Here is a 12,258-nt window from a genome sequence, read left to right as displayed (position 1 = left end):
GGATTGTTGGCTATCCGGCTAACGTGAGGTTTACTTACAAAACAGTTATGACGTACGTGTCCTTGACATCCGAACGGCCAAAACAATTACAAAAAAAAATACAGTTTATGAATTTTGCAATGATACACCACGTATGTATTCCTTAACTGTGCAAAAAAACCGCTTGCTGTTAGTATAATTAGTTCGCTGGCTGATTAATAAACACCGAATATGCATAATAAAAGTGAATGGTATATAAGTGCTTTGGCTCAAAGTAGGTTGTATAATTAATTGCTGAACGGATTTAACGAATACATGCAGGGTCACAGTGTTTGTTTGAATACTAAGTGGTACCATGTTGGTGAGAAATCCCTCACATGATGTTTGTCGGGAACAGTTAATAAGATTTTAGCTCGGAGGAATCACGGATGTGTGCTATAATATTCAGTCGTAAAACGTGTAAAGATTTTGTATTCATATGCTACAAATAAATGCTTATGTATATAATCTGTAAATTATATATATAATTGTCGAAATATTCAGTAACATTAACAAGGTTAATTTCACTCCACCACTAGAGCGTTTTCAAAGAACTTGGTTTAATTTACGTTAACAATCAGTATATATCCGCTCTGTCATGCAGATTTGTAAATCCTTATCCTTTCATTGCGGCTGTTACTGGATAGTGTTTTAATTTGCGAGGCTATAATAATCCTCAATAAATGAAGTTGTCACATCGATTGCTAAAATAAGTTATTATTAATTTAAACTAGAAAGGTTGGCTTTATTTTGATACACATTTTGTTTTAACTATAAACATATACGCGTACGATCAAATAATTAATGGTGGTAATTAACAAATATTGTCTCATACATGCGGAATCATAATTGTTTTGACAGTTCTAATATACCTCCCGTGTTTTTGCATTGAAGCATAGATCGACTTGCACTCGCTTTTTTAGTGTGCATTAGCGAAAAGTGGCCAACTGCATGCGCATGCTCAACAAGCGCCTGAAATGTTCAAAACGGCTTGTATATCTTGGTAAACGACTGCTAAATATCGTCGATAATTAAAGTTCTATCGCCATTTATATAGCCTTTTACCCACTTAAGATATATTTCAGAATTGTTCATGATTTTAATCTCAGGAACTTGTCGAGCATGCGCACTAAAAATGGATTTCTACTACCCACTACGATTCTATAACGCACACGCGTGTGCGTTGGTTGCGCACGCGGTTGTGAATTTTCTGCATGATGGCATTTCGCGAAAAGTTCTGATCTTCCGTTCACGTATGCTTGGGCACACTTTAATATGGACCTTGAGTTTTATAGTCGTTCCCCCGCTTAAAGATACCCAGTACTTCTTAATGTTCAGCACGCCTGTGTAAGTAGAAGAAAACGGTAAATTTTACGACGGATATTATATTGATGACAATGCATGTCATTGGCGAGATTTCATCGTGATTTAATTTGATAACTTTTTATTCTAATCAAACAGACCATTCAACGAAATTTCTCTTATATGTTATATTCAAAAGTGAAATATTCCTTTTAGTTTTCTATTGACCAAACTATTTTTTTTACTTTGCATGATTTAGCGATTAAAATCACCGGTTCTTGACAATTCATATTGGCAAAATTACCATCTTTAGCAATTTTGATAAAAAATGTAGAGATATAGATATGTCAGCAACCATTCCAAATTCTCATCAATGCATGTTTCCAGATACCCCGGAGGCAAAGCGGTGTTTATATCGATGTCAATCGAAAGTGCATCATCGCATCAAATTTCCGTTCAACTATAATATTTGTAAATATCTTTGAAGGCCGAATACGAACGTATTTATATTTTGCATAATAGACCAACTTTTGATTTAGGCTACAAAAAGGAAATTTCCAAAAAGTGCATACTAAATTTAGTTAAATTACCATGTCTGGCTGCAAAATATTGTAAAGTGCGGAAAATATAACCATGTGAAGTTGACAATTTTGAATACTTTTTACTACGGCCGGAAGTGTGTAACTAAATTAGTTAAACGCTTTCCGCCGTAGTAAAAAAATATACAAAAAAAAGCTACTTTGCATGGCTATATTTTCCGCAATACTTGACATTTTGCGACCAAACTTGGCAATGATGCTAATTTCGGTATGCTCTTTTCAGATGTGGTGATTTAAACTTACCACAGCTCTAGCTTCTTTTTCAATTTTTTTTCGAGTGCTTTTAAGATAGCGCTAATAGGCGATGCTAAGCCAAAGTCAAAATTGATGCCTTCTGCGGCAAAGACACCAAATATCATTCCCCAAGCACGACCTTGATTGTCAAAAACCAAGGCACCGGAATCACCTTCGCAGCAAAATGGCTTCTTTGAACGGATTGCTAAGCAGTTGCGTGCCCACACCGTGTTGACTTTTTCTGTACTGTTTTCAATTGTACTATCGCATTTAGAACATTGCTGATCGCTTTTTAGATAACTAATATCAACTTTGTTTTCATTGGTTGCCGTTTCACAACTGGCGCAGAAAAACTGGAATGGAACGTGAGATAAATCACCGCCACATGTTTTTTCTCCATATCCAGAAAGGTTCGCAAAAAAGTTTGAAGTTTCAAGTTGTCCGCCATCGGTTATTCCTGTCGTTCGACCAATTTTCACAAATCGCAATTCATTTCGATCTTGGCTGGCCAATTCGCTTATGTCAAAAATTTCCCCTTTTGGGTCGAACTTAGCTTCCAAATTTTTTTTAAAACCAAACAAAGAGCAACGATATTCTTTAGATTGTTCGTTCTTTTCGTCGATAAGTTCCTGAGCTTCTTTGTTTTCGAGTCTGGCAATCGCTGCATCAACGTAAAATTTATCTTTCTGATTATCACGAATTTTTATTTTTTTATTTCCTTTCCAACCACAGCAATATTTTCCAATTATTCTTGGAGGCGAATTTTCGAGTTCCGCCTGATGATTTTTCAATAAGTCTACATCTTTTTTGTTTTTTTCTGCACGGGTTTTATAACGTTGACGTTCAGCATCGTCTGAGGCGCATTCAATAATCTCCTCCTGTTTTTTCAAGCGATCACTGTACTCTTTTATCTGTGACAAAATCTTTGCAACCTCCTTTTGGTGATCCTGCTCAGCAGGTTGAACAATGTCATGGTTAGGATTATCGCCGTTTTCGTTTGGACAAAGCACGTGATGACATGAGAGAATGTAACGTTTTTTGTCTTCATCTTCTAAAAAAGCGCCGAGTGTTCCAACAGTACTTGTCATTTTTTCCAATCCAATTCCAACCCCGCATTGCAAGGGAAATGCATACATTTTTGGATCGCTACATGGCAGAAAATATCCTTCGACCACATCAAACTCATAGCCATTTAGTTTCGGTATTTTCGAAATGTCAGTTTCTCCTGAGGGAATCTTTCCTTTACCCAGAACATACACGGTGACGCAAGGAATATCTTTCATCATTGAACCTGTTACTTTGTACGATGCTTGAACAGCTGTTACGTTTAATCTATTTTCAAAGACGTGAAGGTTTTTCTCAATTACCACTGCCAACTCGCTTAACTTCTCCTTCCTATTTTTTTCACTCTCGGGAAGATGGGTGATAATTTTACTAAATGGCCGTTGTTGAAGGTCAACAAACTCAGTTCGATAATTAACAAACATTTTTTTAGCAGCGTTTTTAAGATCTTGCGAAATTCCTTTGCCATTTGTGTGCACGTAGAAATATATAGTTAAAAAACTTTTCTGCTGTGTTACTTCGTCGCAATTCTGGTACGGTATTGCTCTAACACAGCAAGGATTAGAAACTGTGAATCGAATAGCCAATGATCTAGCTTTAACGATATTCTATAAGATAAAGGAAAGGGACTGAGGATTACACTGTAAATTTCGCAGTGTTACGCCAACACGAAACTGGTGTAGGATAACACCGATTAGGTGTTTTGCCAAGTCAAACACCATTGGAGTGTAGCAATACACTTAAAAAGCGTAACTCTACACTATGCTAGCGTTTCTGTAACACTTTCTCGGTGTAAAAACAAACAAACCTAGGTTACACCAAATTTGGTGTTTTTTTACCTAAAAATGGCATACATTTACCTACTGCTCAGGTTATATTACACTGAACGGTTGCGTTAGTATACACCTATTTAGTGTAAGATATGCTTACACTCGATAAGTGTATATCTACACTTTGGTTTTTGTATTAATACACCAAAAAAACGTGAATGTACCGTGATCTGGTGTAAGTAAAAGCAAGGTTATTAAACACCGAGAGCGTTGTAAATTTACCGTCTACGGTGTATATTTACCCGATATGAGTTTTTAAAATTGCACTTGAAGAGCGTAAACTTACATCTAAATTGTGTACAAAATTCAATGCCTTATAAATTAAGACCGCGACGGAAAATGCTTGATTTGTTGCAAAATAAAAGTATATATGGTTGTATAGATACAAACGAATGGGAATTGACTACATACTAAGAGACCAATAGACCCTGGGTCACAACAATTTGTATACCAGGTACGAAAACGTGTTTTCGTCAAATGTTCCTAAGCAGGCATGCACATGCAGTTTTTTCGTTAAATGTTTCCAGGCAGGCACAGTATCATGGGTCAGACAATTCATTTATTTACTGAATTTCTTTAATATGTTTAATAATTTCTTTAACATATGTATACTATTGTTCAGCATCAGATAGGTCGTACTTCATTCTTACAAAGTGTTTTGATTCTCTATTTACAATAATGGTATAAAGATCTAGAGGATGATGATCTAGCATCCCAGAAAATAATAAGGGCACAAATTCGTCCAAAACTTCAACCTCATAGCAATGAATGTGCCTGCTAAAAGCAACTGTATTTACTTTCTTGCAAGAAAACATAACATCCATGTTTGGCATAAAAAAAACATTATGTATAAAAAGAAACACAGGAAAAATTAATTGCTGATAGACTATGATCATATTCTTTTTGTACTTGTAACCATTGACTTTCACCCAATTCAACCTAGAATATGAATATAGTTTTCACTTTTCAGTCCAGTTTTAAATAATTTTTACCATATATAAGAACAAACTTACAGTGTCACAGTTGAATTCTGATCCAAATTGTTGCCCAACTGGCACAGTGAGGTGCATTCTTTCTCTTCCAGATCCTTCACATAAAAAACTTTACCTAAGCAGAATATTAATAAATACATGAAGTAGAAATAAAGGATACTTATAACAACATTTAACATCCTAAAAACCATTACAAAATTCCAGCTAATATCCAGTATGCACTTTTGTTGTTCACTAACCTGGTCCAACCTCAGTATCACTCCTTAAATAGCCATCACTGTCACTAAGCCAGTAACACTGAAGCCGTTGGTGCCTGGTAGCTAATGTCTTTGCTATATTCTTGAAGCAACCTACAGTCTGCGCCAAAAGCTTAAAATAATGATGCTTAGCCTCAAAGCGCATGCACCAGTTGCGCACAAGGGGTCCATATCTAAAATATATAAAATAAATAATTAAAATTATCAAATGTACTGGGGTGTTCAGCATTGAAGCCACCACCTGTGAGAACCAGATCAATATAGACATACCTTAGAATTTGGTTTGGGTAATGAACCATGAAATGCTGTTTTGGAATAAGTTTTCTTTCAGGATAGAGCCTTTTAAACTGTTCCAGATACTCGCTGATTATGAGCCGAAGATAGAGTGTAGTACCTTTCTCAATCACTGGGGCAAACAATATATCAACAATATGCATTAAATCAGTGAACAATTCCCAGTCATCATTTCCTTCTGGTATCCATTTGTGAACCAAAAATGGCAGGATTCTAGAAAGACACCACATTTGTGATGCTGAAATATAACTCAATTAGTGCTAGCATTATATCAAAACACTGACTAAACACTGATTCTATAAGAACTTTTAAAAGAACTATGGGAACTTGGGACCGTGGTTGATGTAGTCATCCTCAGGTTTAAGGCAACTCTTAAATAAATAGTTAAATACCTGATTGGCGTAAATGGTAATCACTAAGATTGACATTCTTTACCAAGCTTGGTTTGTTCTTGATGTCACAAACACCATATGGGAATGCTGAAAGCGCGTTGTTGAACTGATCAAGTGTGAAAAATTTATCCACCATGATGAATTTTCTCAACATCGCTTTAATTTGGAAAGGAAGTACACCTTCTAAGATATCATGCATGATATCAGAAGGAAGTCCATCAACAACATGGAAATATTTAGAAGCATTTAGGGCTGAGTTCTTTTTTACACCATATACAGAAGCTGATTCTGGATCAGTGGAAACCAAATCCACCTGCCTGGCATAATTTTCTCGGGATCTCATCGTGAATAATTCTTCAGAAAACTGGAAATTTAAATAGTTGGATATTATACTGGGGTTGGTATAATCAAATCTGAACAACATACATTAACAAACATTGATTAACACCCATTAAAATCTCATGATATCAATAGCATTTCCTACAAAAAACTGTGTACTAATATACCATGATTCACAATATTTTAGTAGCATTGCAATTTGTGATATGATTAATAAATTACCTTTCTTGAAATTCCACCGATGTGCCCAGACAGAACCTACACGGCCGATTTGCACTGAAACTCTCCATGAAACCTCCAATTGAATTGCTACCAAGGTTATCTGCAATTACTACACTTAATGTTCCTTTAATTGGAATAATTTGATTTGCTATATTGAGTTGTACGCCATGCCTGAAAAAAGTAGCAAAATTACATTTTGAGATGCATTAGATTTATAACTCATATTTCTTGGCAAGCTTGAGGCAAATTCTTTAATAGGGAATCTTGAATATATTGATAATTGGTGATATTCACAATAAAATGTATTGTATTAATTCATTACTTACTGATTCAAGCATAGCAAGGTCACTCATGAATGGCCTGAGGACTTTATCCATACCATACATCTTAATCCACTTGACTGGACAAAGAATCAAAAGATTCAAATTTTTTAGGCATGATCTATACTTGGGATGGAAATTTCCTAACACCCAATAGAAGGCACCTGCAAGTATGTAAATAAAAATGAAAATGTTTATTGACAGATCAGTGTTTTTTTAAAAAGTAATCCAATTGAACTATCAAAGTCCAATATTGCAAAGTTGTTGATCTTGTGACAATAAAAAAACCTACCAATTTTATGTACAACAGCTTTTGATCCTAGTGGATTGGAAACTTCGAAGTCATCATAATATAAAATTAATTGGATAGCCTTATAATTTAAGGAAAAAAGTGGATGTTTGCCCACTCCAAAATCAGCACCATCACAAAGGTCCCTCATTTTCCCATCAACACTTCTATGAGAATTTTCAATCTAAAAAAAATATCAATTAAAATATATTATATCATAATATGGTAGTCATATTATTATGGTAGTCATATTATAAATTTCCAGGACACTTATAGTTGTTATATGAATAATGACCTGTGAGTAAACATCAATTTGATTTAGCAGCTGTTGAAGGACCTGGATGAATGATATGTACTGGAATGAATTCACTTTCGATGAACCATTCGTTGTATTCTCATCATACATATATTTCTCCCCAAGGACTATCTCAATTGGATTCTAAATATAAGTAAGATAAGGATGCACTCAGCATTTAATATAAACTAATCAGACATTGTTAGACATTGTTTACAACCATACATAAAAATACATTACTATATACATACCACTATCTTAAATTCTTGAGATATATAATTGTTCCTATTCTTAGTGGATTTCAGGAATTCCATGTTGGGTGTTTGTTCCAAGTTCATGACAACTCCCAATCCATCAATATCACTGATTTTAATCCCACTTTTATCCAAACACAGTCTAATCTTTTCTTTAACATGGGCCTCGTGTTGTTGGAGTAATTCTGTTGTATTATCTATCACCTTGTTTGTTGTACTGTCAGTTAGTTGATTTAATTCTTGCGTCTTTAGGGCAAATAAAGCTAAATGTCTCTTTGAGAAAGCCTCTCCTGTCTTGGGTGTCTTCGGTATACATTCGATTGTATTATCCAATCGGTTTAGTGCATCGTTTTCGGGATTTCTTGAACCAACGTCATCATTTATTACTTTTTCCTTTCCATGTTTACGGGAAACATGCGAAGTTAGAGAGGAGAGAACAGAATATGAGCGAAAGCATGACTGCACTGGACATTTTATTTTGAACCCTGGCTCATGAATGTGATTATCGCGTAGGTGGTTTAAAAAACGATTGAATGTAGTAAAGGAAAGATGAAAACACTCCGGTTTTGGACAAAGAAAACTACTCGCCATTATCCAACCATGCTGGTATAAAATAATATAAAAAATTAAAATAATATTTGCATCTATGCAAAAGTTCGAAAAACACAATAACAGTGCTTCCACTTTCGAAAACATGACCCTCACTGAGGATGCACTAGTGGGCCGGTGGATACAAGATTATGCTGTGTATATAATAATGTTCGTATAATATAATATGTTCGACGTCACAAAGCATCCTAAATACCTTGCGATTTTCGAGGGCATTTTTGTTCCAAATTGTTACGATAATAAAGTATTTTAATTAAAAAATATTGTAAGCCAGAGCTTCAGCTGAATAGAGGATAATTATAAGTTGATATTTTCTTTGACCAATCGTAACGCACTATTCTAAACCAATCACGTTTCAGACAATGCAGACAATCCGACCAATAAGCGATTCAAACCAATAGTGATTACTGCAAACCTATTTACAAACACTGGGGTTATATACACAGATAAGTGATTATATACAACACGTGTTGACTCTTGACAGTTGAAAGTTGAAACATTGTTATTTATATCGGCATCACAAAATTTTTGAAATTCCGATAATGGATAAGGTCCCATCCATCGCTTATTCGTGCGAAGAAGTATCGGAATGGCTTAAACTCAATGGATTTGAAACGTTTAGTGATAAATTTATCGGTGAGTTTTATTATAGAGATAAATACTCCAAGCTAATCGTTGTTTATAGCCTACAGAGCTAGTTCACTTTTACTTATTTAATTCTCAATTTAGTTTATTTGTTGTTCCGATTGATTATATTAGCGTTCATATCACTCGTCACAATATAAATTCCTGTTTGTATTTGTATTTGTGAAACTAGAAGAGGATGTTGACGGTGAAGCGCTCGCTCTTTTATCTGAGAATGCACTCGAGTCTCTTGTCGACAAAGTTGGGCCAAGAATGAAGCTTTTAGGCGTTATTAAGAAGATGGTTAGGAGTGATTCTGAGTCTGTTGAAAGCGGCAACAGTGGTAGCTTGTCACGTTTGCCTTGGGATTTAGAATGCCCAAATAACTCTAAAGATCAAGATTCGCCTCGTTGTTCTTCGCCAATACCAAGGTATGTGTATAAATCGAGTACATTCAGGTGTCCTTATTTATGTAACTGATCGTTACTTCACTAAGATGTAACAATTTCAAAACATGTAAAGCAAGTTTAGCCTAATTTTGAAAGCATAATTCACAGTTGCAAATTATCTGTGACTTCTAGCAGTGTGTAAATACCCCCTAACCCCCCCCCATGTTTCAGTAAACACACCTAATGCTTAATAGGTTAAGACTTAACGAATTATCCACAAAATTAATTCTTTTTAGGAATGATTGCTCCACTGTAAGAAAAACCTGGGTTACACCATTTTGCCTACCTGAACGATTTCCCCCAGCTGTACAAGAAGCCTTGTCAAAGAATATAGCCTTACCAAAGTTGATTCGTGTGAAATTTATCCAGGCGATTTATGACAAGATATGCCTTTTTACAATGTATGTATACTTATTTTTACTGTGTTGCATGAAAGTGAAGTGACCAGCACTTCTGGGGCTACAGTATGTAGGTTTGCTTATGTAGGACACATTAAACTGAATTGTTTGTTATTTAATTTTATTCATTTTAATACATTTTAGTTCACCAACACCTGACCAACGCCGGATGTATGTAGGGCAATTATATCAAAATATCCTTCCTTGGCAGATGTTGGTGGCAGCTATGTAAGTAATATTTTAATGATTTAGCATTATTTTTTTGCAATTATTTGTTTGCTCTTTTTTAACATTTCCTGTGGCTTATTATGTATTGGACTATGATTGTGAAAAGTTCATGTACCAATATTATTTCACAAGCCTTATTGAAATCCCATCATGGCCTGATATCTGATGCCAGATGATTTACATGTGAAGGGGAAAACACTGTTGCTTTGTATGTTAATACTGAAACCATGTATTAATGAAAAATACTGAGACCATATAATTTTTCCTTAGGAAACCTGGTATCGTCAGTTAGGCGATAAAGTTAAAAATGAATTAAGGCATGAAAGGAGTGATCCAGTTGTGCTAGCAAGAAAAAGAAAGTCAATTGAAGGCTCGGATTTGACAGCTAAGGTGCCAGGAAGCAGCCGAAGGGGAATAATAAATTGGGAACCTCCTGCTGTTGATGGTGAGGACCTACATTCTAACAAAGCCCATGTTCAATGGATGCAGAAGGAGTACCGAAAAAAGCACCCAAACATGGAAGTCGTTAAGCAGAAAATGCAACTGACTTTCTCCTTCAGAAGAAAGTACATAAATGCTGGGAAGTGTTCCCTTAATGAAATTGATGCGAAATACCCTTTTTTATTTGAACATGATCAGGTTAGTATTATATAGTTAGTAATATCTGTGCATAAACATATAATCCGGCACTGGGTAATATGATTGATAAGTTACTTTTAAATTACTCTTATAACTTATATTGATTTTTTATAGTTACAAGATGAGTATGAAAGATTGGTGTCTGGCAGTAGTGTTAAAGATTTGGTTGTTACAAACTTACGTGAGCTTGCACCTAAGATTTTGAAAGCTGCCAGCAAGAAGAAACTCCCTCAACTTGAAGAACTGGTTCAAGCTTGCGTACAAAATGAGGATGAACTGGATGAGGAGAACAGATTGACAGATGGTAATCCCATTGATACTCATTTAAATGAATATATTTTCCTATCAAAAGTTAATTATTATGCTGTGTGTGGTTTCAATATATACACCCTATTGTGATTATTCTCCTTCTTTATTAACACAGTCAGAGCAATAATTAAGATTAATTATGTAATTTTTTCTTTGTTCCTAGATGAGAAAGTTGTTGTGGCACTTTGTACCTTGCCACACCTTTTGGAAAGGAAAACAAAAAGTAATCCACATCCAGAAAATTTCCTTTATCAGGTATGTATAATATACTTTAGTACCTTGTCAATGCTTATCAATGTTATTACACCACCTTTTGGAAAAATGTATTGTCATGATAAGTGTAAGCTAGTGGTCTGTTAAGTGGTCAATCATGAATAGTTTTAATATGAAGACTTTGTTATGATTTTTTAAAAAAAATTTTATTTCAAATGTAGACAGCAGAAAACCCAGAGGTATTGTTGAAGAAAGCTGCCAGCCCCATCAGCCCATTCATCATCTTCGTGGAGGACAGTGATGGTCACATAATGAACAAAATGTTTGTTGCAGGGGAAAAACAAGTTTGTTTGGAAACAGATAACATTTTTTCAGCAGTATCGTCCCTTTTGTTTTTGTATTATGTTTGTAATTTAGAGTACCCGAAACAGTGTTTTAACACGTTCCTTTTTTTACAACGTACTGTTCTAAATATTTTTGACCGGGTAAGAGTGCCAACCAAAGTTTTATTATTCTTAAATGAACTGGAACAGTGAACATGAAGTATTAGGCATAAGTCCATGTTATATAGCTGGTTTGTAAATTTGTTATGTACAATATAATATAATGTAATATATTCTGTCATATAGAAATAAATATGTTTTTACCTTACCACTGCACTAGAATTAATTCATTTCGTGGCACCGGGCCATTGTTTAGAAGAGCATTTTTATTCTTTTGGTGTACTTATACACCAGATCGGTGCTATATTACTGAAAGCATATTTACACTAAATAGGCGTAGAAAACCCTTTGGAAGGGTAAGTTTACCCTCGCGGTGTATTTATACACCAGATCGGTGTCCATATTACTGCAAGCACGTATACACTAAATGGGCGTAGAAAAACCTTTGGAGGGGTAAGTTTACCCTCGCGGTGTATTTATACACTAGGTCGGTGTCCATATTGCTGCAAGCACGTTTACACTAAATAGGCGTAGAAAAACCTTGGGAGGGGTAAGTTTACTCTCGCGGTGTATTTATACACGAAGTTGGTGTTCATATTGCTGCAAGCGTTTTTACGCGAAATAGGTGTAGGAAAACCTATAGAGGT

At 35.1% G+C, this 12,258-nt stretch overlaps 3 protein-coding genes across 3 annotated transcripts; 1 reads left to right on the top strand and 2 right to left on the bottom strand.

Moving 5' to 3' along the window:
* Positions 1–4,599: 4,599 nt before the first annotated feature.
* LOC114517717 lies at positions 4,600–6,418 on the bottom strand. Its single transcript, XM_028537520.1, has 5 exons — positions 5,981–6,418; positions 5,565–5,826; positions 5,277–5,467; positions 5,059–5,152; positions 4,600–4,984 (listed from the first exon to the last, which is right to left on the bottom strand). Exons 1-5 carry the CDS (start codon positions 6,402–6,404, stop codon positions 4,657–4,659), a joined length of 1,299 nt encoding a protein of 432 aa, XP_028393321.1. The 5' UTR covers positions 6,405–6,418; the 3' UTR covers positions 4,600–4,656.
* Positions 6,419–6,717: 299 nt separating this feature from the next.
* On the bottom strand, positions 6,718–8,306 carry LOC114517719. The gene is made up of 4 exons (XM_028537521.1): positions 7,697–8,306; positions 7,446–7,589; positions 7,154–7,334; positions 6,718–7,025 (listed from the first exon to the last, which is right to left on the bottom strand). Exons 1-4 carry the CDS (start codon positions 8,288–8,290, stop codon positions 6,832–6,834), a joined length of 1,113 nt encoding a protein of 370 aa, XP_028393322.1. The 5' UTR covers positions 8,291–8,306; the 3' UTR covers positions 6,718–6,831.
* A 1,648-nt stretch (positions 8,307–9,954) lies between these two features.
* Positions 9,955–11,892, top strand: LOC114517781. Its single transcript, XM_028537602.1, has 5 exons — positions 9,955–10,007; positions 10,278–10,646; positions 10,761–10,950; positions 11,119–11,210; positions 11,390–11,892. The coding sequence occupies exons 2-5, from the start codon at positions 10,491–10,493 to the stop codon at positions 11,702–11,704; spliced, it is 753 nt and encodes a 250-aa protein (XP_028393403.1). The 5' UTR covers positions 9,955–10,007; positions 10,278–10,490; the 3' UTR covers positions 11,705–11,892.
* Positions 11,893–12,258: the final 366 nt, after the last annotated feature.

The sequence above is a fragment of the Dendronephthya gigantea genome, unplaced genomic scaffold, assembly GCF_004324835.1.
Source record: "Dendronephthya gigantea isolate DGI-Jeju-01 unplaced genomic scaffold, DenGig_1.0 000009F, whole genome shotgun sequence".
NCBI classification, from domain to species: domain Eukaryota; kingdom Metazoa; phylum Cnidaria; class Anthozoa; order Malacalcyonacea; family Nephtheidae; genus Dendronephthya; species Dendronephthya gigantea.
Note: the sequence above shows the minus strand (reverse complement) of the source record. Positions and strands in the feature narration are given on the sequence as shown.

Excerpts from the sequence above, each read along its gene's own strand:
- LOC114517717 (XM_028537520.1), bottom strand. The coding sequence starts at position 6,404 with ATGTTGTTCAGATTTGATTATACCAACCCCAGTATAATATCCAACTAT. Across the intron at positions 5,468-5,564 it reads TACCCAAACCAAATTCTAAG|ATATGGACCCCTTGTGCGCA; the intron begins GTATGTCTATAT and ends TATATATTTTAG. Across the intron at positions 5,153-5,276 it reads TGATACTGAGGTTGGACCAG|GTAAAGTTTTTTATGTGAAG; the intron begins GTTAGTGAACAA and ends TATTCTGCTTAG.
- LOC114517719 (XM_028537521.1), bottom strand. The coding sequence starts at position 8,290 with ATGGCGAGTAGTTTTCTTTGTCCAAAACCGGAGTGTTTTCATCTTTCC. Across the intron at positions 7,590-7,696 it reads CTCAAGAATTTAAGATAGTG|AATCCAATTGAGATAGTCCT; the intron begins GTATGTATATAG and ends ACTTATATTTAG. Across the intron at positions 7,026-7,153 it reads AGCTGTTGTACATAAAATTG|GTGCCTTCTATTGGGTGTTA; the intron begins GTAGGTTTTTTT and ends ACATACTTGCAG.
- LOC114517781 (XM_028537602.1), top strand. The coding sequence starts at position 10,491 with ATGCAGAAGGAGTACCGAAAAAAGCACCCAAACATGGAAGTCGTTAAG. Across the intron at positions 10,647-10,760 it reads TTTTATTTGAACATGATCAG|TTACAAGATGAGTATGAAAG; the intron begins GTTAGTATTATA and ends GATTTTTTATAG. Across the intron at positions 10,951-11,118 it reads GGAGAACAGATTGACAGATG|ATGAGAAAGTTGTTGTGGCA; the intron begins GTAATCCCATTG and ends CTTTGTTCCTAG.